The sequence below is a fragment of the Orussus abietinus genome, unplaced genomic scaffold (assembly GCF_000612105.2).
Source record: "Orussus abietinus isolate OABI.00-Male unplaced genomic scaffold, Oabi_2.0 scaffold550, whole genome shotgun sequence".
Classification (NCBI taxonomy): Eukaryota; Metazoa; Arthropoda; class Insecta; order Hymenoptera; family Orussidae; genus Orussus; species Orussus abietinus.
Genome location: NW_019394693.1, coordinates 13,109 through 40,310, shown reverse-complemented (window position 1 = coordinate 40,310; position 27,202 = coordinate 13,109). Strand labels below are relative to the sequence as shown.

Here is a 27,202-nt window from a genome sequence, read left to right as displayed (position 1 = left end):
CGCGCGGGCTCCCATGCCGAGGACCGAGTCGCCATCTTGGAATTCATGGATAAACGCCGACTGAGAATTGAATACTATAATGAAACTTGGAGCTGTGAGAAAATATACTTATTCAACCCCATTCTCGCTCGTCTAATTTCCTGGAAGGTTGGGAAATTACTATAAATTAATTCGAACAAGATGGCGGGTTTGGTTCTTCCGTAAGGAGATCCAGGTGGAGGCGTCCCTTGGAGCGAAGAGACGCGTCCACGAATATATTCCTAGGCTAGCTACTGATTTGTCACCGATACCGATCGCCTTTGAGGCTTTCGATCGACAAATCGGAACTCTTGGAGGAGAGCTGGGTCTGCGGCTTCGCCGCAAATCAAAGCCGGCTCGTTTTCTGCAAAATAGACTATATCGATAGGTAGAACGAACGATGAGGGGCTCCTTCGGAGACGACTCGACTCGAGTCCCCGTTTGCCCTGAATAATTATAATTATTTCATAGTAAAACGGCTGGAAATAACACCAGCTGACAGAAACGTCATCCATGGTAATTACACCATTGATTAGAAATTATTAACGAGGATTTCTTTCTCCAAAATTATCCACACTTCTTAGGAGCCCCATGTCGCTTCGACACTGTGCCAGCCTATCACAGAACATTTCCCTTTCACGACCGACGATTGATTAATTCATTAAATCCACAGGTAATATGTACAGAAAAGCGATTACAAGACGTCGTCTCGATGTCAGTTTCTGGAGGAAGGGTCCAGTCCAGGGATGACGAGTATACGAGACAGTTACCGCGGTAAGTACGTATATTATATCTTTTAACTATTTTTTAACAGAAAAAAGAATGTAGAGTCGTATCTGCAGAGATAATCAATGAATCCTTGAAGAATGGTACGTTTATCCTTGCATGCCGCCTGCGGCAGTTTTCACAAGGCTGAACCATTGACAAATCCATTAGCGTGATTTCCTTTGACGTCAAAATTCAATATGGCCGACCCGGCTTTGCAGGACTCATAAGGTGACATACAAGTGGCGTCAAAGAGGTCGTTCGTGAAACTTTTCTTCGAACTGGGTGTACCGAATCGGTTAAAACATTACAACGTGAATGTGGAGGCCTCAAGGTAGGTCTTGAAACTTATGAAATTTCATTTTTTTACAAAAATGTTGAAAACATCTATAAACAAATTAAAAAAAAAATTGAAAATTTATAGGTCTCAGGACTTTCTTTATAGCTTCCACATTCGCGTTGTAAAGTTTCAAACGATTTGGTACACCCGATTGGGAGAAAAATTTCATATACGGGACCTCTTCACGCAGCTTTCACATCGCCTTAAGGGTAAATGATTTATAAAAAAACAAATCCTGCATGCCACGCAGCCGTTTGATTTTTGAGCCAGGTATTTTTCATTTGCGCTGCATCCGTGCACCGTCATCTCTGGTCCAGGCCCATCGAGGATTCTCCTCGACTCCTAAGAGCCTAATGGCATAATGGCAGTGCGGCAGTAAGTAGTCGGTGCCATCGCCAGGTGACGGTCCCTTCTGGGCCCTCTAGTTCCTCCCGACCGGACGACGTCCGGCGAAACGCGGAAATCCGGTCGTGGGTTCGCAGAAGCACGGCACCAGGGAAAACGAGAGGAGGGACCTGGGGCTCACTCCTGCTAGAGGGCGGCCAGGGTGGCGCCGTCGGCTTCCGTCGTCTGGAATCACGCCAAAGGCCCTCTAGGTGTACCTTTCCGTCAGGATGCGACACTACAAGACATCGAGGCCAGTACGGTTTCCATGCGCCATTTAGAAATCAGAAAACCGGTGCGTGTGTCGTGTCGTTACGTGGGTATTACCGACATCGCAAGGTCGGCTCGATAATCGCCGACATATGTACAGGTTGCTCTATCTAGGGATGAAGAACGACTTGAAGAAAGCAGGCAACGGTGTAACAATGTCTTAGGTTGAGGAATAAGTTCCCACTGTTCCTAACTGCGTCATTGAAAACGAGGTAAACTTATTCCCCAACAAAAAATATGCACGGAGCAGCGGCCTCGAAGAAAGAGACGTTCAACATCCGTGAAAAATCCTTTGGACGAGCATTGCAAATCCGATTAACGATAGAAACACGTTTACGGAATAACAACGACGACTATGTTATGCATATGGATATTGTTCCGTGCAGGGTGTTCTTCAGGGTCAGGAAGAGAGTCGCATAAAATGCACGAACGGCGGCTACGATTATCACCGGTGTCGACAGGAATCAGGATCTCTTTTAAAAAGGCAGAGAAATTGCCGGTTTAAAAAAAAAAAAAGAAATCCCGATTGCTTATCTTTGAATTTTCTAAATAACCAAGCGCTTGCCTTGTGACAGTTTTCTAGATCGATTTACAACGGGTCGTGCCTTCTCACTACGTGACGTGACTTTTTCTTGCAGGTTGCGATGCAGACCTCTGCATTATCGACATGCCTATGCACTGACACGGACTCTTGGCTTATGCAGATGTACGTATCCTCTCGACTGCTGGTTCACTTGCGACACAGAGTACGAAAGCTTGGGGCCGTATCGAGCTATGTACATGTCAACATGTTCAAAACGTAGTCTGTCAAGACGAAAACGTGCTGGAAATAAACATGGAAAACAGTGTACACGTATCGAGCTTGGAGTTACGTATACGACGTGAACATTTCATGCGCCAGTTTCTTTTTTTTGTTCTCGTTTGTACCTTCGAGTTCGCCTTTATCTAACGAGGGTTATTTCTTTTACTCCATTTACCAAGTCATAGAGGGCGTTGGTCTCACTTTAACGCCGACTTTCCAGAAGGCAGCTCGCCAAAAGTAAGGGGAACTCGCATCTCTTGCAACGATGAAAGCTCCGGGGATAATTAAATAGTAACTTGCCATCTACGGGAAGCATGCACGGGACATGCAAAAGGTCGCGTGCATTTTTAGAGAAGATAAGACTAATAAAGAAAGGTCTTTGCACCGATTGGCGTACTCACTGTCGGGTTTTGGGGCGCCAGCGTGTGTTTGCTCATGACGATCGTCGTCGTCTTCACGTCTTTCGTGCCTCCTGGGGACTTTGGAGGCACGTACATGTCCACGGGGCTGTTCGACTTGTTCACCAACGACTCGGCAGCTCGCACTACATCGAGCACCTGGTATTCGACGTGATAATTAATGATTACAAATTATTTAAAAAAAAAACTATACTGCCCAGAAAGCGGTTTTCAGTTACTGACAATCTGACGCTTTGCACTCCTACCTTTAAACTCTAAATAAAACCGAGATTAACATTGAAAAAAAAAAACATTGTCATAAAAATGTAGAGTTGAATTCTTCAACGTGGTTTATAGCACGAAGGAAATTAAATTTTATCTGAGAAGAAACCGCATTAGATCTTCGCGTTAAAAATCGGAATAATTTTCTAGCTGCAACTAAATTTTTTCTATAAAAACATGTGTTAGTAGGAGTAGCCAGTATTCTCTTGCAATTATTCGTGAAAGTATTTACCACATCTGACACTGTAATATTCCATCTCTACGGTATTCTAAATTGTTCGAGCTAGGTCCTGAATCTCTACATTTTTTATTCTAAGCCTCCAAGAAGCGTAAAACATCGAAAACGTGCACGGACCACGCCATGTAGATTCTAGTCCATGATAAGTAAATAAATTTTGGATGAAAAATGAAATTCATGAATCTCAGGATCTACATTAGGGCCTCCATATTCACGTGGTAAAATTTGAAACGAATCGGTACACCCAATTCGGAGAATACTTTCCCCAACGATTTGACTTCTCAGATCTATATACAAGCTGACTCTTTCATATCCTCTTAAGAGCATGTGCATAAATTTTCAACAAGTTGTACCTTCTCGGGGGTCGATTTTTCGCGTTGTTCGACAAGGGCGCGTTCTCGCTCTTCTTGTTCCCAGGCTACCAGCTCGGCCTTCATCTCCTGCTCCTGTCTGAGAGTGGCAGCCTCCTCGTCATCCCGGTCCAGGCTGGACACACTTTGCGATAAGGACTTTATGCCATCGGGAGGTCCCTCCTTGTCATCCCTGGACACCTTGGACTCCTTCGAATCCCTGCCACCTGTCATCGTCAACACCTGCTCGACCTCGCCCCTGTCGTACCCCTTGCAGACCACCAGCTTGATGATGTTCCCCGAGCACCTCAGAATGTTCACGGCCTCCTGATGAGTAGCTCCCAGCAACGACGTCCCGTTGACTTCCAGCAACCTCATGCCAGCCTATTTATTAATGAGTTATCAGTGAGCTATCAAAAGGAGCGACCCACCGTATAAATCCTCCGACTTGCCTTTAACCTTCCGTCCCTTTTCGCAGCACCATCGGAGTTTATCTTCGAGATAAAGACACCTTCGTCGCTATGATCGAGAGGATTCCCTCGCTGTCCTCTCAGTCCACCTTTAATGTGCATGCCTAGTTTCTCACCTGGCTCCTTAATTATCACCAGTTCCTGCGGAGAGATGCATAATTAAAAACAGGCCGCAGTGATAATTTTTCATCACACTCTTGTTAAAAAATAAAAGGGCAGTTTTCATCAAATCCAGACTTCCTGCCGGCTCTTCAGGTATTTAATAAAACCCTCTCCGAGTTTCATGAATCTTCACGGTTTTCTACCCAGGCGTTTAGGCGACCATCGAACTGAATAAAATCGCGGGAAGCATAGAAAGCGGTAAAAGTGTAGAGACAACTCTTATAGAGAATAATCCAAGGAAGGAGAAAGTAGTGACTCGCGGTGCTGATGGACAATGTGTATGAAAGCGAAAGCAAAACCAGGGTGAAAACGATGCGAAAGCCGAATGCTTGAGTACTTACCGTAACGGGGATGTACTCTATTTCGACCAGCTTGCGAAAGAAATGATATCGAGTCACGTTCGGAGTGAATGCTAATCAGTTTGGGGTACGCAGAGGCATCTAGTAACGCGATGGCGACAATAGACACGATTGCGAGAGAAGTAAAATGCACTACGGACTCCCTGGTGCCTAATGTGAGGGATTAAGCGCATGAGATCTTAGGCGAAAGGTGAGGCAGTGCCAGTTGGAAGCGGTAAATCAATTGACAAATGCATTTCCCTATGACCCGTGAATTATCGCACCGCCGGAAATACGTAACGAATCAACTACCGTCTTGTAAATATTAAATTTCCGGACTCCAACTAGACCAGGATGGTAAATCGTTGCATCTACGTAGAGTGTCGATCAGCACATGGTACTGTCATAAGTACACTGTGATAAGCGCCGTCACCTGAGATTAATGAATCATCAAAGAAATTACAAGAATTACCTGATAGCTCTCAGGAAGTGGATCGTGTTGGACGGTCAAGACGATAGAGTCCCCAGGACGAAGCAGCTCCATGACGGCTTCCTGATGGGTAGCTTTAGTCACGTCGGTGCCGTTCACTTTGAGAATTCTGTCTCCCATTCGTAGCTTTCCGGATTTGGCCGCAATGCCACCAGGTACAACCTTGAAGGATCGCGTTAAAATGAGAAATTTCGTCCCTTAAGTGTCAAGCAACAATGTCTACAGATTCCAAAAAAACACTGAGCAATACTCACGTGAGATATAAATATTCCAGGTTCCTTTGCGCCGAAAGGCGTGCAGGAATGATCGGTCCCGCCGATGATACTAAAGCCTAGAGAGCCTTCCTTGATGAGCACGACGTCCTGAAAGGTGATGGATAAATTAAAAGATTATATGAAAATGATATGAAACATCAACTCCAACCTGACAACAATAAGCACTATCGCTGCAAGAGTCACCCACCTCGATGATGACGGGCTCGACGAGGTGATTATCGGTCACCCGGGTGACGACGGTCTCGGTAAGGGTGCTCTTAGTGATGGTCTCCGTAACTTTGCCGAGAGCGGTCGGCGCCGGAGGTAGACAAACATCCCCAGGGATAAGATCAGGTTGCTTAATAGTGACAGTGACCGTAGGACCCTGATGGGCCTCCGGGGAGGGCGAGGAGGCGGGAGCTCGGCGGAAATGGGCAGGGATCATGGCCTGAAATTCCTCATTGGTGATGGGCCCGGGAGCCTGAACGTCATCCTGAGGAGAGACGGGCCTTTGGGTGTCAGACCCCGTGGGAGAGGCGGGAAGGGGTCCAGCGGGACTATCCGGAGCCCCCTGTCCCCCAGGTTGCGCGACGCTTTGACGAGGAGCGGGCTGAGGTTGCATCTTCAACCGAGTCTGAGAATGGATCGTTGGAGTGACCGGAGGAGACGTCTTCGAGGGGACGTTGGGAACCTCTCCGACCCCATTCATCTTCGGCAGGCCGTTCGCAGCCTCCGTCTTCAAGGGATCCGGTGGAGGCGTGTCCGAGGTGACCGGGCTGGGCGACGGAGCCAGTTTCTCGAGATCGACGGAACGTCGATACCCTGCATAGGCCGAGGGCCTGTTGGCCATATAGCTGTTCGCGTTGTACAAGCCTGTGTAGGGCCTAGGGGCCCCGATGACCCTAGGGGACTTCTCCGAGGGTGTCGCCGCAGTCGCCGGGTTCGCCTGAGAAAGGGGCACCTCGCGCTCCACCACAAGGCGAACAAACCTCTCCAGGCCCGTCAGCATCGACACTGCCTGTTCGTGCTTTGCCCCCGACATCTCCACGCCATTTATCTAAAATTCATAGATTAATCGCTTCCAGGATCCATTCCAAACAAACCTTCACTATTTACTTATAAAAGGAAGTCATTCCACGTACAGACACCACCTTGTCCCCGATCATCAGCTTGCCGTCCTTCTGCGCCACTCCACCGTCCGTTATTCTCGAGATGAATACAGCCTGAAAGACACAACATCCGTCATGGTTCGCGCTTAAAAAAATCTAGGATAAATCTAGAGCAGGGCCTTACGTCGGTGTTGTCCTTAAATGGAGGAGAGCTCTTCCCCCCGGCGATGCTGAAGCCCAGTCCGTTCTGATCTCGAATCAAGGTGGTGTGCACGAGAACAGGGACCATCGGCTCCCCGCTTGATCTCGCCGCTGGAATCGGTTCTATGGACTTCTTTGCCTATTCAAATTGTACATTTTATTTTTCCATTGCATCTGAATATACGTTAAGAACGTAATTAAAACGGCGGGTACTCATACCTCAACCTAATAGGCTTTGGGACGGACCACTTACCTTCATGGTGTCGTGCGTCGTACAGGACTCACCATTCTCCAAGGTATGGGAAAGGGCCGTCGACGAGACGTAGGAGGTCGCACTCGCGGCTCGACTTGTGCTCAGACTGGAGCACACCGAGTCTTTCCTCGCTGACAGCTGGAATAATCCACCGTTTAACGAGGTTCGGCACAAGGATAATTAGGAAAATGTGAAATCTCTACCTGTTCCGGTGGCGGCACTATTCTCGTGACCTCCCTGACGACTACGAGCACGAGGACACGTCCGCACGCTTTCAATACCTCGACTGCGTCGTAATGATCCACGTTTACCACCGAGACCCCGTTCACCGAGATCACCTTGTCGCCTACCCTGAGGCCAGCCAGGTCGGCTGGACCGCCTGAGACATGTCCATTGATATTCACGAATTAAATTACACCACCAATAAATATCTTCATCTACTTTTAAATGTCTCAACGAGTAGTGACCACTGCAAGTGGGGAACAAGGACTTACCTTCGGTCACTCGGGAAATAAAAATACCTTCGTCGTCCCCTTTGAATGGCGTCGAGCCGATGCCACCAGCTATTGACAATCCGAGTCCACCGGTGGTTCTTTCTATGTGAATCTCGTACTGCTCTTCTCTAACTTCCAGCGTTGGCTCGGCGTCAGAAATCGCCCCTGAAACGGCAATTTAGTATAATTCAGTGTATCTTATTTATCTACCGGTGTATTTTATTTATTTATCAATTTTTATTACTACGTGGCATTCAAGAGGTAACGTTATCTACGCAGGGAATTACCTCTCCGCTGTTTGACCCTAACGAAGCAACGATATTTCTTCGGCATCTTCTCTAATTAGATCCACGGATAGGAAATAAATACTGCGAGGTAGCTCGTTAAGCGATTACAGTTTGGCACTTCGCATTCTCACGGTGCGTTCGTAAATCGACGCAGATCGTGCAGGTACATATCGAAGGCAGAACTATATAAAGTGGAGATAAGCATACGGCCTAACGTGGCGATATCTTATCATACACTGGCCAGGCGTACAGAATGTTCCCAGGGTATCTTATCGTTCCGTCGATTATTCCATTAGAGCGGATCGCGCTTGCATCTTACATGACTCAAAATTCCCTAAAAATGACGTCGAAGGTGGCCATGGGAATAATTCGTCCGGGTAATCCGCGTGATTACAGGTAAGCTGATACAGATTTAAATCTACGTTTATACATACAAAGTTGTGTACATAAATGAATTTACCTTGACTATGCAAATCCTCCGCAGATTCCGTGGGGGCAGAAAGGGGTGCAGGAACCTCGTCGCTCCTCTTGGTCAGTGCCTAGGAAAGCAAATTCGACATTTTGACGTAAGAAAAATATCAGTCCGAAGTACAGAGACGGACAAGAAAAATACCAAACCACATAAGACGTTTAAAAAAAAATATATAAAAATAGAAAACCAACTCTCGAAGGACTGTTACACCTCCACGGCGTGCTCGGTTCTCCGTCTCTTGGGGAACTTGATAACGCCTCGACTAGATATTAATAATGCTTCAGCTACGGAGACACGGCGACGAATTAGTCCAACGGAAAGAACAAAAGAAAACCCGTAGCTACACCATTAACAAGGACACAGCGAAGCGGGGTAACGTGATTAGTGCGGATGTCAAAATCTAGACGAAGTCACCACTGTTTTCCCTGCGAATCGTCCTTAGGTAGACGACGACCTTTATCGTACCCTTTATAGCGATGATCTACTTAAGGCGACAACAGCGAAATGAAATGACATGCCAGGTAGAAATTAACTATAAGGTCTAGATATTAAACAAACATTTCCACAAAACATCGATCCGTGTTCCGCAGGGACACTCGGAAAGCGGTAACTCCTCCAAGTGACAAATGGAACACCAAAGATAAACGACAGGAAGGCGCGTGTACGGCGTACAACGTTAATCTCCGAATGCGGGAAGGCGGTATGGAAAGTGGAGCTGCAAAAGAAATCGGACCGAGATCGTGAACCACCGGTACAACGGAAAGGCGGGAAGCAAGAGAACCATCCAAGGACTACGACTTGCAAACAACCTACGGTTAGTCCCCATTGGTATTCGAGAAAGCGGACGAGAGAGCCGAGGTGTCCGGACCGCCCTCTTCCAGTTTCCTCCAAACGTCCTTCCGAAACGGGACGTTTCGTCGTCAAATATGCTAAATAATTTTTTTTTTTTTTCCAACGCAATACCTGACGAAAATTCACCTGTTTCGTCGTCAAGTATACTGACGGTACAATTTCTGTCAAGCCATAATTGTTTTTTTTTTTTTGTGAGGGAAGCGCAGATAGCGGACAAGTAAAAACGACGAAACAACCTGTCGGCGAAATTTGGCGGCGAAACCTGGCGGTGAAACCTGGCGGTGAAACGTCTCGGCGACGAAACTTAGGGGACACCTCGAGCTCTCAGGCCACAGGACTCGATTCTTTGGCTAACCTGTGCAATGATGGACGCGACTTTGTCCTTGTCAATTCCCGGGTGAATACGCTTGTTTTTGAGATGGTGGGGGGTGTCTCGCCGGTGCAGCCGATTAGGCCGACCAGGGTCACCCCCGCCCTCGCCATCCGTCCCTTCCGAAATGGAAAACTCGACGTGCCTTTGCACGTCCTCCCCCTCGGACTCATCCTCCTCCCTACCCCTTGATTCCGACACCGAACCCTCGACATCCAAATCCTGCAACAGGACCTCCGACTTACCACGAGTGCCGTCGACTCCTAGTCTCGCCTCTATTTAAAAAAAGGACCAAAAAAAAAAATATACGGATCCTTTCCCCGCCTCGCTCGAATCACCGAGATTCCCCTTACCAGCGGTGCCTGAGATTCCGTCTGCCTAGAAGAGATCGAATCCGGCTCGTTGATGGACTGTGTGTTGTCTTGTAAATTTTCCGACGACGGCACTTTCGTCATCGACGCCACCTCAGGGTCGACCGGGGGCTCCTGCTGTGCGTTCTGCGTGGCCTCGACCGCGTTCCCGGTCGCGTCGTTCTCCGCCTTGTCCAGACCGAAGGTCTGCGAGACATCCTGAAGAGACAGGAGCACCATTGTCCAATGTCAAGGAAACAAATAATTTACTGGCGTGGAATTAATTAGAAACAAGAGCCGAGTATTTTCGGCCCGAGCGGGGTGAATCATCGCCAACTAGCATTTCCGCGTTTCCACGCCGCTTAGTCACCGGAATTCCACGGTTACATCAGGATTCGTACGACACCATGAAGTACGTGGACACATGCGAGTCTCGGAACGCTAATCGACGCTCCACCCGAGTGACCACTAATGAATCACTCGCGGGGAAACGTTACACTTAGAGGAAGTTCCTCCTCTTCGGCATCGATTTCAGGTTCTTAAACGGAGGAAGTCTTACTTGCTCGTCGGTGGAGGCGGACCTGCTGTCGTTCCTCCCTTTGCTGAAGAGCTTGTGGGCCTTCGCCTTCAGTTCCTTAGGATGGGGAGTGTTCTGCCGCACGAACGGCGTCTGAAAGTAGAGCAGAGGTTCGGCAACGTCCTCGCTTCTCCCTTTTAAATGGGACATCTTGAAAGCCTCACCTCCTTGTCCCCCTCGGAGGGCTCGTCGGTGAACTTGACGGAATGCGTCCTGGAGGCTTCTCGCTCCTGCCAGCCCTCGTCGTCGCTGCTCTCCAGCTCCCTCATCTCCCCGGTCTGGACCACGTTTCTCAGTCCTGCCAACATGCCCAGCCTTCCAGCGTCTGGAGAATTCGAGTCGGCATAGAGCAAAACGGCTCGATCGGCGATCGGCGAGGTAACGCAATGCCAGATAGAGATAGAGAGAGAGAAAGAGAAACAGGAAGGGACCCGACTTACCGTGCTGCCCATCGGGATGATATTCCAGTTGGGGCAGAAGGAAACACGTGAGCACCTCTTGTCCGGTTTCCTCGTCTACGTCTGTTTGGAACGTCAGCATCGGCTGCGCCTGGTTCTCGCTCAGCCAGACCGCCTTCAGGTTCAGGTTGATCAGCGAGTACGGCAGGTACTGCAACCTACATGACCGATAATTTTAATCGTTTCCGTCGTACATAAAATAAGAATCTACTGGGTGAGATTCGACGTGCAAGTTGTCCGGAATATTAACCCGGCGTAAGGCTAAAAGATATGACACGACGCGTAAAGCGAGTGTTTAATAAAAATAACTAAGTACCAGGTGGCATTATTATTATCGCTAGATGCTATACATATGGTATATATTCTGTACCCAAAGTATTACCCCATCTTAGAGAATTAACGAAGCGCGGTAATTTTTCATCGTTTGATCGGATTCTCTTAATATTCCCTGGCTTGATCGGGTGATAAGAAATGTTTCCTGTCCAATCCGACAGACCAGGTTAACCATCTCATATAATAACCAGGGTGACAAGGAGCGTTTGCGCGTATCCCTCATTTATAAGGCCTCGCACTTCTATAAATTGATATGCATGTACTTGGCGTAACTCCGAGTTTCTCGCCTGTCCTCAGACTGTACACCGATCGATCGAAGGGCACCTGAACTCCGCCGTAATCTAAGATAACAGGGTGCTCGATGACGTACCTGTTACCGGACACATCGAGTACATGAAGAGCACTACACTGTCCCACTTCCGCGGGTAGGTACTGGAGTTTATTGTCCCTGAGCGACAAGACTCCCAGTTTCTTCAGGTTCCCTGTACGGAGGTAACGTAGAGCGATTAGTCCACCTACATCCTAAATAAAAAGGAGTCCCTGAAGAGGCTCAGGACGAGAAAAAGAAGCCGGTGATCCCGTTTACCTGTCTCCGTGGGGAGGGACTGCAGGCTATTCCTGTCGACGTTCAGGTTGTTCAGATTGAGCAGCTTCCCGATGGACACCGGCAGCTCCAGGAGAAAGTTCTCCGTGAGAATGAGCTCCTGGAGATTCTCGCACCTGGAATTGCGTAAACCAGCGTAAACGTGGCTTCGCGATATCCTCGTACGCGAAAGGAACGCGATTACGTCCCCCCGCGACTGAAGTGGGCGTGCCAAGCAGGCCGCATAATAGTACAGTGAACTCGCGGCGAGCTCGTGTTTCTCTTTCAAGTTCAGGAATGATCCGACTCTGCCCACGGTGAGAGTCTCACTCGGCGAGTACGTGCGACTCCGCGCGCTGCACTTTCCTCAACGACTCGACCTGGACGTCGTCTTCGAGGCAAAGGAGGACGGTCCGACTGGAAACGCCTAATCTCCCATTGCCGGGCTCCATTGGACATGGAACGATGGATCCGCTATTCCAGTTTAACCAGCTTTTAAGGAGTTTATTGTCTCTCAATTACCGGACCAGCCGAGGCAAGGGTTAACGACTCGAGATATAATTTGACGACCGAGTTGTGCACCAATTGTTTCCAACTGGAGGCACGACTCGAGTCGCGTAAAAAAAAAAACGGGGGGAAAGAAAGTAAGACTAGCCTTGAGATTACCTGCCGATGTTGGGGTTCAACGTCGACAATCGGTTTTGGTCGACCTTGAGGATGGTCAGCTTCTTCAGCTCGCCGAGGCCGTCCGGCAGCTTCTCGATGACGTTCTGTGAGAGGTGCAAGTCCGTCAGCGACTCGAGGCCTCCTATCTCGTCGGGTAGGTCTTCAAGGCGGTTTTCGGATACGTCCAGGCATGCCAGGGTGCTCAGCTCCCCGATTTCTGGAGGCAGGTGCTGGAGCTGGTTGTGGTCTAGCCATAGTTCCTGAAGAGCCGGCAATTTCCCTATGTGCGGTGGCTGAAACGGCGATCAAACGGGACGCTTTGATTAGAAACCCAATCGTGGATGAAGAAACGAGATGGCCTGATTAAAAAGGTCAATTGGGTGGACCGCTCGCTCACTAGGTCTAGGTACATTGACGGACAATAACGCCTTCTACGATATCTTACGGAGAAGGTATCCGTGGCCGACAGGGTAAATCCTAAAATTAAACCATAACTCTAGTTACCAATTCCTCTATTTCGTTGTCGCCGAGGTCCAGTCGCTCCAATTTCGTTAGCTGAGACAACGACTCCGGCAAGGACTTCAGCAAGTTCTCCCTCAGCTCCAACGACTGCAGCGCCTCGAGACTAAAATTTCCAGGAGAAACAAACGAGGATAATTAAAACTCGGCGCAACTCTTCAAAGAAGTGAATCTACGACTAACGAGGCTACTACTAACAGGGAATTTTCCGTTCCACGAGTTCCGGGTACCAGGAAGATGGACGGGGTGGAAATAACCTCTTTAACCTGCACGGGTCCGGGTTGAAACTAACCTCTTTAACTTACATGGGTACTCGTCACTTACCATCCAAAGTCGGGCGGCAAATTCATGAGCGACATATCATTTAGGCCGAGTACGGTCAAGTTTCTCAGCTGTACGAATCCTGCCGGAAGCCTGAAACACGGTTTCGAATGTATTCCGAGATATCACCGAGAGAAGTGTCCGAAGAGCCGCCATTCTAGTCAATTGAATAGTCCGTGACGCTCGAAGAGGGACGAGGAGAAGACGAGGTGACAATCGGAGAAATTTCGCCGGTCGCGACAGAGATCGAGAATCAAATAACTGAGCCTGAGGGGGGTGATGAAAGTCTCAAAGAAGTTGTCTCATCGTCTCTAACGCGATGAGGAATAATGTGATTAGAGTGGCAGCTCTATAAATCCGGTTAGGCGATAACAGCCGCCGGCAAGGAGGTTACAGTCCCGACCTGGGAATTGGATTACTGCTGAAGTCGGCCACTTGCAGAGCCCGCAAATTCTTGATGTTCTCGGGAATGTCCGGAATGTCTGCGAACAGAAAAAAAGAAAAACAACTGAGTGAGCGTGGGTGTCGCAAGGCGCGGGAAAAGACAAAACCCGAGACACCTGGCCAGCCATTGCGCAACGCCCGTCTCGTAATCGTCGCCCCGACGCTCGACTGTCATCGCTCGACATCTCGCGCTAGTCGATGAATCGAACAATAGATTTCGATTAATTCCATTAAAAAAGATCCACGGAATAGCTTTCCGGTAATATTTTTCACCCTGCGCGACGACTTCCGGAATATTTTTCCCACTTAACGAGTCCCGTCGCCATCGCTCGACATATCGCGCACGTCGATGAGTCGAACGCTCGAGTTCGATTAAATCAATCCAGAAAGATCTACCAAATACATTCCGGGTAATATTTTTCCCTCCGATTGCCGGCGTCTCGACACTTTGCCGACATCGCTCGATATCTCGCACTCGTCAAGGAATCGAGTCATTAGATTCGATTAATTCCTCGCAGAAAGACCTAGGGGATTCGTTCCAAGTAATATTTTTTGCCCCGTTCGACGACTTCGGGTATATTTCTCCGTTTGAAAAGTGCACAGGGGTTCGATCAACCCGGAGGAGTAGCGGGCGGATTACGTCGGGCCGACAGGGGCACCAACAAGTGTCAGTCGGGTCTTCGACCGGAGGGTGGAAGTCACCCTCCTCCTGACCTCTCTCTCTCTCTAACAAAGGGTGGTCCGCAAACACCTCGCCTCCTCGAAGCAGCCGGGAAATAACTTCAACCCTTCCCTCGAGCTTCTTTACCGACACCCTCGGGAGTCACTAAACGGCCCTCTACTGCGAAAACAATACGCGGCCACTCTGCTCGCTAAATCCGATTTTTCGGCGTCTTTTCCCCGTCTAATAAATTCCGGAATATAAGAGAAATCGAGGAAATAATTCCCCTCCTCGCAGTAAAACCATCACGCGGTCATTAAGTCATCAACCCGTACTCGCTAAAACATCATTAAGAGAACTTACTCCGTGAGACACGAACATCACGAGCGGTCTCACGCGAGTACTCGTAGTCGATCGAAAATTAAAAATACCACCTCCGAGTCTGACCTAAAAATTTAACAATTCGCGAACGTTCCCTCGGAAAATTCGCAGCTAAAATCGCGGACGAGAAAGATAAAAAAGAGGCCTGAAAATATTTCCGCCGGGTCTTTCGACTCGCTATTGGTCGGTCGACTTATCGAAATCGTTCGATAAGCCTCGATCGACCGGTCATTCGGAGCACTCGACACGACACGACCAATTGAATTTCAGATAAGCCCGGCGAATCGCGCTCGCGGCCCGAGCATGAAATCGCGAATAAAATCGCGAAAACGCCGAGGAAAGGCCTCGATCCGTTTAAAGGTATTGCCCTTCTCAACCGTCTAGCACGAGCTTAGGTGGATCTCTTTTATGTTTAAACTTTAATCATGTGTGATGCACGCGATGACCCGTAGGTACGCCGCAAATGCGTGGTGTCGTGTCTAGGTAGTTTAGTCAATGATGGGTAGTAGCGGGTTGTAGTAGAATATAGCATGTCACATCACGTTGCAGCAGAATGTAGCATTCCACATAACGTTGCAGCAGAATGTAGCAGGATGTAGCAGGCTGCAAAAAAATGTAGCATTCACGTCACCGCAGCCTGACGTAGCATCCCACGGCACACAGTAGCCTACTGCAGCAAGCTGCAACACCCTGCAGGAGACTGTAACAGGCCGCAACGGCAGATTGCAGCACACTGTACCCAACTCCACCGGGATGCCGAGGCCGCTCGCCAAGGCCCCGCGTGGGCGTGGGCTCCTCGTCAAAGGACGAGTCTCCCGATGCGAAACCTGTTGCAACCTCCGGGATTTCCTCGCGCCGACCCGGTGGATCGATCGCCGGCAGACGTTCTCCGTTTTTCAAGGCTCGAGCGAGCGTCGGAGCGAGAGAGCATCCTCTCGAGCCGACATTAGCGATCGGGAGAAAATATCTCTTATCGTCCCGAGCCTCAAATAGGCCTCTCGCGCCTGCCAGGCTGCCCTCTCGTGGCCGGCCCTCGAGACTCCCGAGGTCTCCCGGAAAATAAAAAGGAATTCTATATCGATCTCGACCACGGCACGTCAATCGTCCCTGAGAAGTCAATCCCGATCCGCTTTATGGGGTTTGGAGTCCGGCCAATCGGTAACGACGTCCGTGGGGCAATTGCGACACCGCAAGCGGATAATCCGCGGCCGGCTAAATCGCCAAGGGCCAATTTCCTTCGACCGGGCGTGGAAATGTGACCTCTATGCGCGGCCCCGATACTCCCGCGATTTGGAACGAGGAAGACCACTCTCCCTCTCGAAATTCAACTCCAATATCCCCCTCTGGTTGTCGATTTGCCAAAATGACGATCGGGGTGATCGATCCCGAGTGATCGATATCCAGGCGAATCCTTAATCGACGGCGCGATCCGATTTAACGACTGCGTTTACACGGTCTTTTTCCCCCCGCGGAGATTCACTTTTTACGGGCTTTCCCTTCTGTGATCGCTTTCCTCCGCCACGTGCGACCTTTTTTTTTTTTATTTCCTTCTTTCTCCCCTCGCAGTTATTCCGAACACGTTCTCTGGGAAGACCCATTCCAAGCCGAGCACCTGTAATTCCACTTTCGACCGACCGACGAGTGCAGGGACGATATTTCCTTTCGCGATATCGTGGTCGCAATTTCAATTGGGCGAGGTCTCTCGTCTCTAAAATATACTTCGCAAGTAAATCGGAAATTTCAGAAACCCTAGGACAACCCAAAATTACCGAAGCGACAAGTTCGACATACCTGAAGTTCTAAAGTTCCGCCGAAATCCGACACGACGACTTAACTTCCAATTTCGTAAATCCAGATTTCTGAATTTGACATTTTTTTTTTCTTCAGACTAACGAAAAGGATACAAAAGAACAAACAAAAAATGTTCATTTAACCAGAGAAATATGCTGTTAATTCGACCGAAAATCGAATAAACAGGACGTGACGCTTATTCGTAATTGTGACAGCATTATCCGAGCTAAACAATTATTCTTCAGATGGAAAATCCATTTCTTTGGTTCGATGGATTCGTTTCCTCTCAATCATGATCGCACGTCCGAGTGAAACTTCCGTCCACGTCTTTCATGGATATATCGTTATTATTTTCGTTTCGATGGTATATACTTTATCTCCGTTACCTTTTCTCCTCGAGCTTTCCCTCGATTCTCATTCGCGCGTCGCCCCGTTTTTTTCTTTCATTTTTTTTTTTTTTCCCCGAGTATTCCGAGCACGGGCGAGGAAGTTCTCCGAAGCTGCGACGAGTCACTCTATATAACAGTAAATCCCGGCGTTTCCGCCCGCGTAAAGTCGGCCTTTCCCCCTGAGAGAAATGAGATACTTGAAATGAAATAAATGTGCCCATTTAAAAATCGAATAGCTGACTCAAGTGAAATTTTCAATGGTTCATATAATTATTCCTTTTACGGGAATTAAAAGTGAAGTACTTTAAACTGAACGAAAAATGTGGAAATAAGTAAAAGCCTACTAGGTTCATACATGACAAAATTTATTCACCTCCAGCTGTACATTTTTCTCGGGGCCCTTAGTCGCGTTTACGGGGCTTTTTTCGAAACGCCTTGAAATTCCTAGGGCCGGTGCGAAGCTTGGAAAGTCCGAGGTCTGGGTCGTTTCGGGACTCGAGGTTCCCCGAAGAGGAGCGGAGGAGAGAAACCAGGTTAAGAGTCGTTAGGGCCACACCTGCGAGGCCCATTACAACCCCGAGGTACGTGCGAATCCCTAAAGGAATTCTCTCTCACTCCCTAGAGAACCTCCAAATTCTCAAAACGGTGCCCGAGTCACGATTTTCACGATCCTCAATTTTTTTTTTCTTTTCTTTTTCCCCCTACCCTCAATTGTTTCGAGACCTTCGAGGGGACCTTTAATTTTTCAAAACAGCGACCACATCGCGATTTCTGCGATCACCACATTTATTAATTATTCTTCCTTAATCCATAATTTTTCGACGCCTGCGAATCTCTTCCAGAATTTTTTACTGCCCTCGAGGGGACCTCCGATTTTTCAAAACAGGCGACCACATCACGATTTCTGCGATCGTCATTCTATTTTTCTTTCTTTTTCTTTTTTTATTTATTTAATCCACAATTTTTCAACACCTGCTAATCATTCACGGAATTTTATGACCCTCGTCAACACTTGTTTCCTCCGCAAGTGGAGGATATCCCTTTCCGATTAAGGAAGGAGGAGGCCAATTTCCGGAAGCGCAATCGGGACACCGGGCTATTTTTCCGGAGTAGTTTTCCACGAAAGGAGAACACCTGTGCGGAAATTTACCGCACCCTGCACGCCGCAGTTGTCGGGGATAATTATCGGCACAATTGAAGACGCGCCTTCCGGGACGCGTTGAGAGAATGTTAAGAGGAAAAAAAAAAATGTCGAACAGTCCGCTGATGTTAAACGTAAAAATGAATAAAAGCTGATCCATCGGTTAATCGATCTCCAGATAAATCCTTGGAAGAAATAATTCTCCCGATGATTTTCTCATCGTTTCCACCCACAGTTCGCCTCGAGGAGAGGAGAAAGAGAGAAGATAAAGAAGAAACGACCTCGATTGAGCCGGAAGTTCGGATTTCCGAAATCAAGACGTCACCGGAAGAGACGCCGATCGATTAAATCGAACTCGCGGAAATCTGCCAATTTCCGTCGCCAGTTAGGAAACCCATTCGATAACCAGATACAGGAGGAGGATTAAGTTAATCCGCGGTGGAAATTATTAACTCGAGAATACTTTATTCAAGCCTAATGGAGTGGAGAAGTTCCCTCTGTTTTTTTTTTTTTTTTTTAATACGGAAACGAAAATTCAAAATAAACCCAGTTGACTCGTCAAGGTCCTGAAAATGATTATCAATTACCGCGTTAATGGCGAGAGTGGGGAAAATGATTTTACCTAACATTTATATACGTATACAAGGGATTCAGGAAAAATCGAGCAGCTCCGCAATTAGAACGAGCAAGAGGTTCGTTTAAAATAACACGCGAATAATCGAGCGAGTAATTAGCCTCCCTAATTAATTCATCCCTTTCGCCAGCTGGCCGTAATTTCCTCGACACAATGGCGACCGTCAAGGGTCGAAGGGGGAAAATTATACGAAAAGGGTAAAAAAAAAAGACGCTGGAAAATGCACCCACCCAAAGGGTCGTTTCTCCCTTCCTCCGTGGCTTTAGTCGCCGGTGCAATTTCTCCGGGGCCATTTGTCCAGGCGTTAATTCCCAATTACTCCGGGGAATCAGGCAGGATTGCTCGCGCGACGTCCGCCGTTTTCCGAGACTTTTCACTCGATGAGGGCGGAAAATCGAGTCGCGCCTCATTTATCAACACTTTTTCCGCTTTCGAACAAAATTTCCTGGCCCTTTTAACATCATACACAATCTCTCTACAATTCAATGTTGCGCCGAATCATTTGAAACTTCAGCACGTGATTATGCAGGCCCCAAGGAAGAACGCAATGCTAGTGAAGTTTCATCTTTCAGGAAAAAAAAAAAATGTAATCTTAGTTCAAGTCTAGGATAAACGAAATTTCAAAAAANGTTGAAGTTTCAAATGATGAGGGACTCAATTTGGAGAAACGTGTTATCAATAATTTCATACTTTGATGTATGGAATGACCCTTTCATATCACAAAAATGTAATCTTAGTTCAAGTCTAGGATAAACGAAATTTCAAAAAAAAAAAAGGGATATTTCACGAGCATCACGTTCTTTCTTAGGGCCTTCATAATCACGTGTTGAAGTTTCAAATGATGAGGGACTCAATTTGGAGAAACGTGTTATCAATAATTTCATACTTTGATGTATGGAATGACCCTTTCATATCACCTTAAGGGCGTGCTTTGTCGGCGGGAACACCTTCGAGGGCAGTAGGTCGTGGATTTGAAGAACCGTCGACTGTCGGTTGACAGTGTGGTTAATAATTCCACGGGGGGGAATGCAATATTCAAGGGTAAATCGGCCGGTCGAACGCGACGTGGCCATCCCTGAGCGTATCGGCGATCGATAGGCCGTGACTCTAGACAGACCTCGAGAGCCCCGCGCCCACGTGGGCTTCCAGGTAAATACCTGCAATTATTTCCCAAGTTTAAGACAATTTCTAAGAGTCGAAGCCTGTCAGAGGGCCCCCCCACATTCGCGTGGTAGAATTAAAAAAAAATCGGATTTCTAATCAATTTTATAACCAACGTTACGAAGTGGGATTTTCCCTCAATTTGTGAAATCATTTTCACGGGACATTCGGGAACGTCTGAGCGTTTCTTCTGTTTTCAGCGATTTGAGGACTCCTCGGCGCGAGATCGTGCACAAAGGTGGCCGACAAGAAGAGGGTCGACCGAGGGCGCGAAGTGCAGTTGCAGTTGCAGTTGCAGCTGCACTGGCTCGAGGGCACTCTTGCCATTTCGCCTCTGTGCAGGGCGCACTTCGACTTCCCACTAATGGGACCGCTTTCGCCTCGTACTCCCCGAGTTCTCTTATCACGGGTTCCTCCCCTAGTCTCACGGAAGGCAAACGAGGGAATTGATAACGTCACTTTGACGCCCTTTTCGATTTCGCTCGAGTTTTACGCCTTCTTCGATCTCGCCCAAAATTCGACACCTTCTTTAATTTCGCCCAAAATGCGACACTTCTTTTGATTTTGCCCAAATTTCACGCCTCCTTTGATTTCGCCCAAAATTCGATGCCTGCTTCGATTTTACTCAAATTCGACGTCGCGTCAAATCGAACTCGCCAAACCTCCCGGTCGATTTATCTATTTATCTGCACTCTCTCCCCAGGTATGCGATTCATTGTAAATGAATATGCCGCTTTTCAATGAAACGTACGAGCGTTCCGTGACCTGGTTCCGAAAATTGTTCGCCGTGCGTCTCCCTTTTATTCCGTAGAATATTTCCAATGTTCCATTTCCGAAAAGCGATCGTCCACGATCGCTATCTAAATACGTTCGTAAAGACAATTTTTTCGAATGCTCAAGGTGATACGAAAGTCCCTTCTCTATATACCAAGACATGAAAATATTGATAAAACATTTCTCCAAACTGGGTGCTAACAAATAACTTGAAACTTCAGCATATGATTATGGAGGCCCGTAAACATAATAACGCGATGCTCGTGAAATTTCATTTCGTCAATGAAAAGTATTTTTTTTTTATTCAGCCTAAACAACAACCAAGATCGCACATTTTCGTGAAAAATGAAATTTCACGCCCACCACGTTCTTCTCTGGGGCTTTCATAATCACGTGTTAAAGATTGAAATTATTCGGTGTACCGAGTTTGAAGGAAGGTTTTATAAATATTTTCACGTTTTATAATGTCCCTTTATATAACAACCCTTTCATATCACCTGAAATTAATTAATTTTTTCATTCGAGTATCCTAAGGCAGGCGTTATATCATTGCAGAGCTCTACAAATCGAGCAGACATTACGATTAATTATCCCGTGGATGTTTCACTCCAGGCTTGTTTTATTAATTCGAGCGTCTTTGTGACGTAACGCCATTAGCGTAATATCGTCCAAGCGATTATATCGTTACTCTCCCCTGTAGAGGACGCATCCAGATCGAGCACTTTTCCTTTAATGATATTATGTTACGTAATTCATCACACTCCCATTGTACCCGGTGTATATCTAAATCGAGCAGTCGGCGTAGCGTTTCGTCGCGACAATTCGGGCCACCTTTTTGTCCACAGCCGGTAGGATTCAGATCCTTATCAGACGCCATTACTGCCATTCAAGGGCGCTCTCTTATTGTCAGTCGCGTCGTTCCACTTTATACGAGGCCTCGTACAATGGCCCCTTTGGAGAACACAATGGTGCGAGCTCAACGCGCCTAAACGGATCGGAAAAGTCGCCGAAACACCTCATCAGCCCCACACTGATAAAAATCCATGAAAATTTACATACATTTTTACACACTGTCATGCCGTGTCTTTCACATAGAAAAACCGTAAAATGAAAGAATTACACCTTAAAAAATGTATAAATACACCTACCGCTATTATTTATGGCATCGGTGCATTTTTACCCGAATTTAATGTAACATTGCATTATAATTTTCTGTAAATTAACTCAGATGCTGAATGTGATATCACGGAGACGATGTAATTCTTCTGCAACTTGTGGCATCAAAAATAACCAATGATATGAACATGTTAATTTACATGGGCGTTTTTGTCAGTGCAGGTTCCCTTGTCATTTACTCCCAAAAATGAAAGAGAATATAAGCAAAATTTTAGAAAAAAAAAAAAAATTTCAGTTTCACATTTTACCATTACCTTCCACGGAGGGTGGGAACATTTCAGACTATGAAGCTTTCACTCCTCAGTAAGGTTTCAAAAACCAGACCCCCTGAGATACTATTTTCATGCTGCCTTAAGGATGTTCGTCGATGTCCTCTTGATAAACGCAAATGTTAAAAAAAAAAAAAAATAGATCCCAAATTCCATGCAAGACGATTTTAACAGAATTATTTGGTCGATTCGGGTCAGATGACGCGCGCAAATCGCGAATGGAGGAAACGGCGTCGGGAGTTTGAACGTTTCGCTCACCTGAACACGAGACGCCTCCCCCGATGCAACAAAGTTACCAACTCACTTTCCGGGAAGCTCGTTCAACGCCGAGCTTTAAAGCGGAGCTCTGGATTTCGAAATAATTCGTTTAGGATGAACTCGGTTTTCCGGCGCGAATCAACCTTTACGGGGGATTTATTCACAGACCGCGCCTCCACTTTTTCGAGTACCACGCTCGACACCTGTTCGTACACTCTTGTACAATTTATTTAACGCAATTTGGCATATTGATTAAACATTATTTTTTTGTCTTTCTACGAAACGTCGTATATAAAAATTGTATAAAATGTGCGATCATCTTTAACAATGCATTGTGAAAATTCGAGGCATTACCGCCTAAAGTCAGCGTCGCGGAGGCCTGACGTCTCGCGGTTGCACGTGCGGCGCGCTTTCTCTCTCCGCGCGTAAGCGCGAGAGCGAGAGAGACGACGCGAGCGGACGACTCGGGAGAGCGAGCGAGAGGAGACGAGAGGCCTCGCGCGTACCGGTTCACCGAATTCCGCGGATCGCGCGAGGGGTCCACGCGTGTTGCATACGTGTGCATAGGTGGGCGCGCTCGCGTCGGCCGAGTGCAAACGCATGCCGAGGGAAGTGCAACGTGATTAGACCCCTCCCGCTTTGTACGAGCGTAGTGAGTAACCTTGCCGGGTTACGTAGCTGGAACGAGTCGAAAGGCCCCTGCCGGGGGGATCGGCCCCGCCCCTTCCATTCACCGCCCACCCGGGCGAACGCGCCGGCCGACGTGGCCATGCTCGCCCGGGTTAAGCGACGCCGGCCGCGGCCCGGACTCGGATGGGTGACCGCGTCGGAAGTCAAACCTTTTCCCACATTTTTCATGTTTATTTAATTCCATCACTTTCTCCACGTCTACCTGTGGATTTTTCATCCTTTCCTATTTTTTTTTCTCAATTTTTATGGTTACTCCAATATACCGAACCTCTGATTTTTCGGCCGTCTCCGTTTTTTTTTCCCTTTACTTTTACTCAACATAGTCGCTTCCTTCAGGTCCATACACGAGTTGCGCATCTTTTCCTACTTTTTCTTCCTTCGACTTCACTTAACGTGGTCACCTCCTCTCGAGGTCCACCGACGCGAAAAGGCTCTCTCGACGACACCCCCCGGGGGGGCGGGACAACGAGATCGGCGAGCGACGAAAGTGCCTCCTCTCTCCGGGAGGTCTCGCCACTCGCGATAATTAGATCCGACCCTGAAGTGGCGCCCGCAAAAACCCGAAGTCCCGTTGCGGGCCAGTACTGTACCTGTGCGCGTTGCACTTTGATCGCACTTAGGAAGTGCTCGTCCTCCGACTAGATTCCGTGGAAACCGAGAAAAGGAATCCCGAGTCCGTTCGGCTCGGCCGATCCGACCGAGACTCGAGAATGTCGCCTTGACCGGCTCGACAAATAATCGAGACGCGACAATGCGCCAATTCTACCGAGAAGACCATGGTAACCGGGCCGAGAGCAATTGTATGCAAATGACACCTTTTTTTATGCATAAAAAGGAAAAAAGAACCCAAATCCTCGCTCATAATGAACGCGCACGTCTCGATGATTCATGAGATATGGCGGCCATCTTGAAATTCCTTGTTACAATTGTAGAAACGTGGCGGCCATCTTGAATTTTCCCGTAATGATTCCAGAATCACGGCGGCCATTTTTAAATTTCTCGTAAATAATTCAAGAATCACGGTGGCCATTTTGAAACTCCCCGTAATGATTCAAGGAACATGGCGGCCATTTTGAAATTTCACGTGAATAATTGATAAATCACGGTGGCCATTTTGAAAAGCTCCGTAATTAAAGCGCAGATAGAGTGCTCCCGAAGTGTACACCCGCCCTCGCCAACGAAACTCGTTAACGGCGTTAACTCCATCCCGAATTTAATTGTGCAAAAGTTACGACACGTCGCGCGACTCGGAAGGGCAAACGTACCGAGAGTGCATCGGATGCGTCGTATCAAGAGAGATAACTGTAGGGAAAACGAGTTGACCGAAAAACATCCCCGGAAAATATCCCTGGCGAGGAACTCTGCAAAATTTGGTGAACATTTCCCCCTCCCCCACGATTTCGAACGTCGTGCAGAAAACATCGCTGAAAATGATCCAGCGACTTCAACGCCCGGAAAGTCATACCGACCCGAAATTAAAGACGCGATCCAACGACTGAAATGAAACCGACCTTTGTGAACGTACCTTTGGACACCGTTAAATTTTCTATCGACGTTGTATACATCGCTTGTTTTTTTCTTTTTTTAATTCTTACTTTCGAGATTTTAACGGCTTGGAAAGAATAGTAACTAAGTGGGTCGTCTAACGGTTCCGTCAATTCGTTTCCGTTAATTTCCTCGACGGTGAGGCAAACAACGACGTTTTCGCGAAGGTCGGGCAAGTGTTCCTGCAAATCCGCGTCACCTTGAAGAGCGGCCACGGCGCGGAATCGCGGCAGACCTTAGCGGAAGGCGATTTCGTAACGGCACGAAACTACGGGCCAGGTCTTGCAGTACAGTTAGAAAACGCCGACCGACCGCACGAGGAAGCTGCGAGAGCAGCTCTCGCGAGCGAAATTCGAGCCGAGGGTTATATCAAATAATCATCGGCGAGCCGCATCTCGCAGGATGACCTCGGAAAATCCGTATTCCCGATTTTCCCCTCGAAACCGATTTCTGCTGCACCTAGGGGCTAAAACAGGGCAGGAAAGAGTCCAGAGGAGAGGAGGACCGTATAAGCGACACGAGAAAGGCGGGACAACGAGGGCCTTTGTATCGCCGGCGTCAATTTAACGGATTCAATGAAACCCCGTCATCTCCTCGATAATTATCCCGGCGACCTAAACTCCCGAACGATTATCCTTGGTGCGACTTAATTTACCCGGTAATCTTCTCCGATAACCGAATTCCTCCCCGATTACTCTTTCCCTTCCGGCGACGCGATTTCCGCGATGGCTCGAGTCGACGATTTTATACGACTCGAATTGATGATTTTATTTTTTTTTCTCTCGAGTCGACGATTTTATACGACTCAATGACTTCATTTTCATTTTCGCGAGTCGACGATTTTATGCGACTCGATTTGATTACATTTTTTTTTTTTTGGGAGTCGACGATTTTATACGACTCGAATTGATGATTTTATTTTTTTTTCTCTCGAGTCGACGATTTTATACGACTCAATGACTTCATTTTTTTTTTCTCGAGTCGACGATTTCATGCGACTCGATTTGATGATTCTATTTTTTTCCTCTTGTCAACGATTTCATGCGACTCGATTTGACGACTCCATTTTTTCCTCGACTCGACCTGACGGTTTAATTTCTCTCGACTTAATCCTGCAATAGGATTCGACGATTCAATTTTTTTTCTATTGGATTCAATGACCGAACCCGACTACTCGATTCGACCGTTTCGCCTTTCTCGACTGAAATACTCCACTCGATGGTCGATTTCCTCGGCTCGACCCAATTTCTTCCCGAAATCTTTCCCAGGGCAAAGTGTTCGAGCTTCGGAGGGAACTCCTTCCCAAGACAATCGCCCCTCTGTTCGAGCGATCGAAGATCGCTCCTCGAGTCGACCCTCTCCGCCCTCGAGTCGGCGTCGCCGGCTAACGGGACGACCGCGCACTCGTAAGGTGGAGTACGTCCTATTATTACTTATTACCACCGCGATAGTCGCCATTCGACCGCGCCTGGAAACCCGACCATGGGGTTCCGTTACGAATCCCACGACTCCATAGGCGAGCTCGAGAATCTCACGGTCGATTCGATTTTCGATTGGCGAGCAAAACTGCTCTCGGACCTGGTCTTGCCAAAATCATACAAGCCCGATATCAATTTTGCTCACCATTTCCCATTAAACCTAAATAAAATACCCACGTTCAAGTTTAACCGATTCGTCCCAAAAAATTAATTCTTTTCTCTGAAACCGCGGAGAGGGGCCGTAACGAGACGTCACATATTTATCAACGTGACTTAACCCACACAATCTAAACCAGCTCAACCCTGGCGCTCGCATAAAAAGTGCAAGACTAAGACCTAACCACGTTAAGAAAAATCACATAAGCCCGATATCAATTCTGTTCAACATTTCCTATTAACCCATTGTTGTCAGGACATGTAAAAATATGTTTTTCGCAAACTGTGAGTAGAGCGCGGGTCACGTGGTTACACAAAACCTAAATAAAATACCAGCGCGTAGATTTTACCGATTCGTTCCGGAAAATGAATTTTTTCCTTTTTTCCCCTGAAACCGCGGAAAGCCACTGTAACGAGACGTCACGTAACGTTCCCGTGTTTACTCGCTCCCTCGCCGTACGTACATCGTCTTGCTCTCTTCCCCGCGTGCGTGTGCGCAACGCTCGTCGCATAGGCCGGCATTACCGTGCCGGGGTAAATTAATTAGAGAGACAAAGAGGCTTAGGCGAGGCGACCGGGGCAAAGGAAACTGTCGCGGGCCGTATCGCCAGCCAGGCGAGAACTCCGCCACCTCTTCCATAGAAATCCTCAATCTTTAGATCTCCTTTACGGAGAGGTGAGCGCGAAGGAAAGGACGCGTCTTGCCGCGCAACCTAACCTAAAAATACTCCCCCGTATCCCCCCCTCGAAATAGCAAGATAACGCAATATTTCATAATTTCATGTTCGTTTAATAATTCCGAACGCCAAATGGCAGAGACGCATACTCGTATGTTGTCGAAAATATCG

At 47.7% G+C, this 27,202-nt stretch overlaps 1 protein-coding gene across 9 annotated transcripts in view; it reads right to left on the bottom strand.

The window, feature by feature from the left end:
• LOC105694804 (protein lap4) overlaps positions 1–27,202 on the bottom strand; it is a 39,048-nt gene that overhangs the window by 9,634 nt on the left and 2,212 nt on the right. For 7 of the 9 annotated variants that reach the window (XR_001103552.1, XM_012415816.2, XM_012415819.2 and 4 more), the window contains exons 3-25: positions 13,810–13,888; positions 13,410–13,499; positions 13,071–13,191; positions 12,567–12,859; positions 11,904–12,037; positions 11,688–11,799; positions 10,967–11,142; positions 10,691–10,851; positions 10,509–10,619; positions 9,953–10,168; positions 9,585–9,821; positions 8,366–8,444; positions 7,619–7,783; positions 7,328–7,503; positions 7,125–7,262; positions 6,855–7,010; positions 6,704–6,784; positions 5,770–6,618; positions 5,562–5,669; positions 5,290–5,469; positions 4,300–4,458; positions 3,851–4,231; positions 2,981–3,136 (exon numbers count right to left, since the gene is read on the bottom strand). Coding sequence is in view for 8 of the 9 variants with exons in the window: in XM_012415816.2 (XP_012271239.1) it covers positions 2,981–3,136; positions 3,851–4,231; positions 4,300–4,458; positions 5,290–5,469; positions 5,562–5,669; positions 5,770–6,618; positions 6,704–6,784; positions 6,855–7,010; positions 7,125–7,262; positions 7,328–7,503; positions 7,619–7,783; positions 8,366–8,444; positions 9,585–9,821; positions 9,953–10,168; positions 10,509–10,619; positions 10,691–10,851; positions 10,967–11,142; positions 11,688–11,799; positions 11,904–12,037; positions 12,567–12,859; positions 13,071–13,191; positions 13,410–13,499; positions 13,810–13,888 (4,358 nt within the window). In the remaining variant the exon portion in view is untranslated. The remainder of the gene's footprint in view (positions 1–2,980; positions 3,137–3,850; positions 4,232–4,299; positions 4,459–5,289; positions 5,470–5,561; positions 5,670–5,769; positions 6,619–6,703; positions 6,785–6,854; positions 7,011–7,124; positions 7,263–7,327; positions 7,504–7,618; positions 7,784–8,365; positions 8,445–9,584; positions 9,822–9,952; positions 10,169–10,508; positions 10,620–10,690; positions 10,852–10,966; positions 11,143–11,687; positions 11,800–11,903; positions 12,038–12,566; positions 12,860–13,070; positions 13,192–13,409; positions 13,500–13,809; positions 13,889–27,202) is intronic. The other 2 variants (XM_012415818.2, XM_012415820.2) reach the window with 2 other exon arrangements.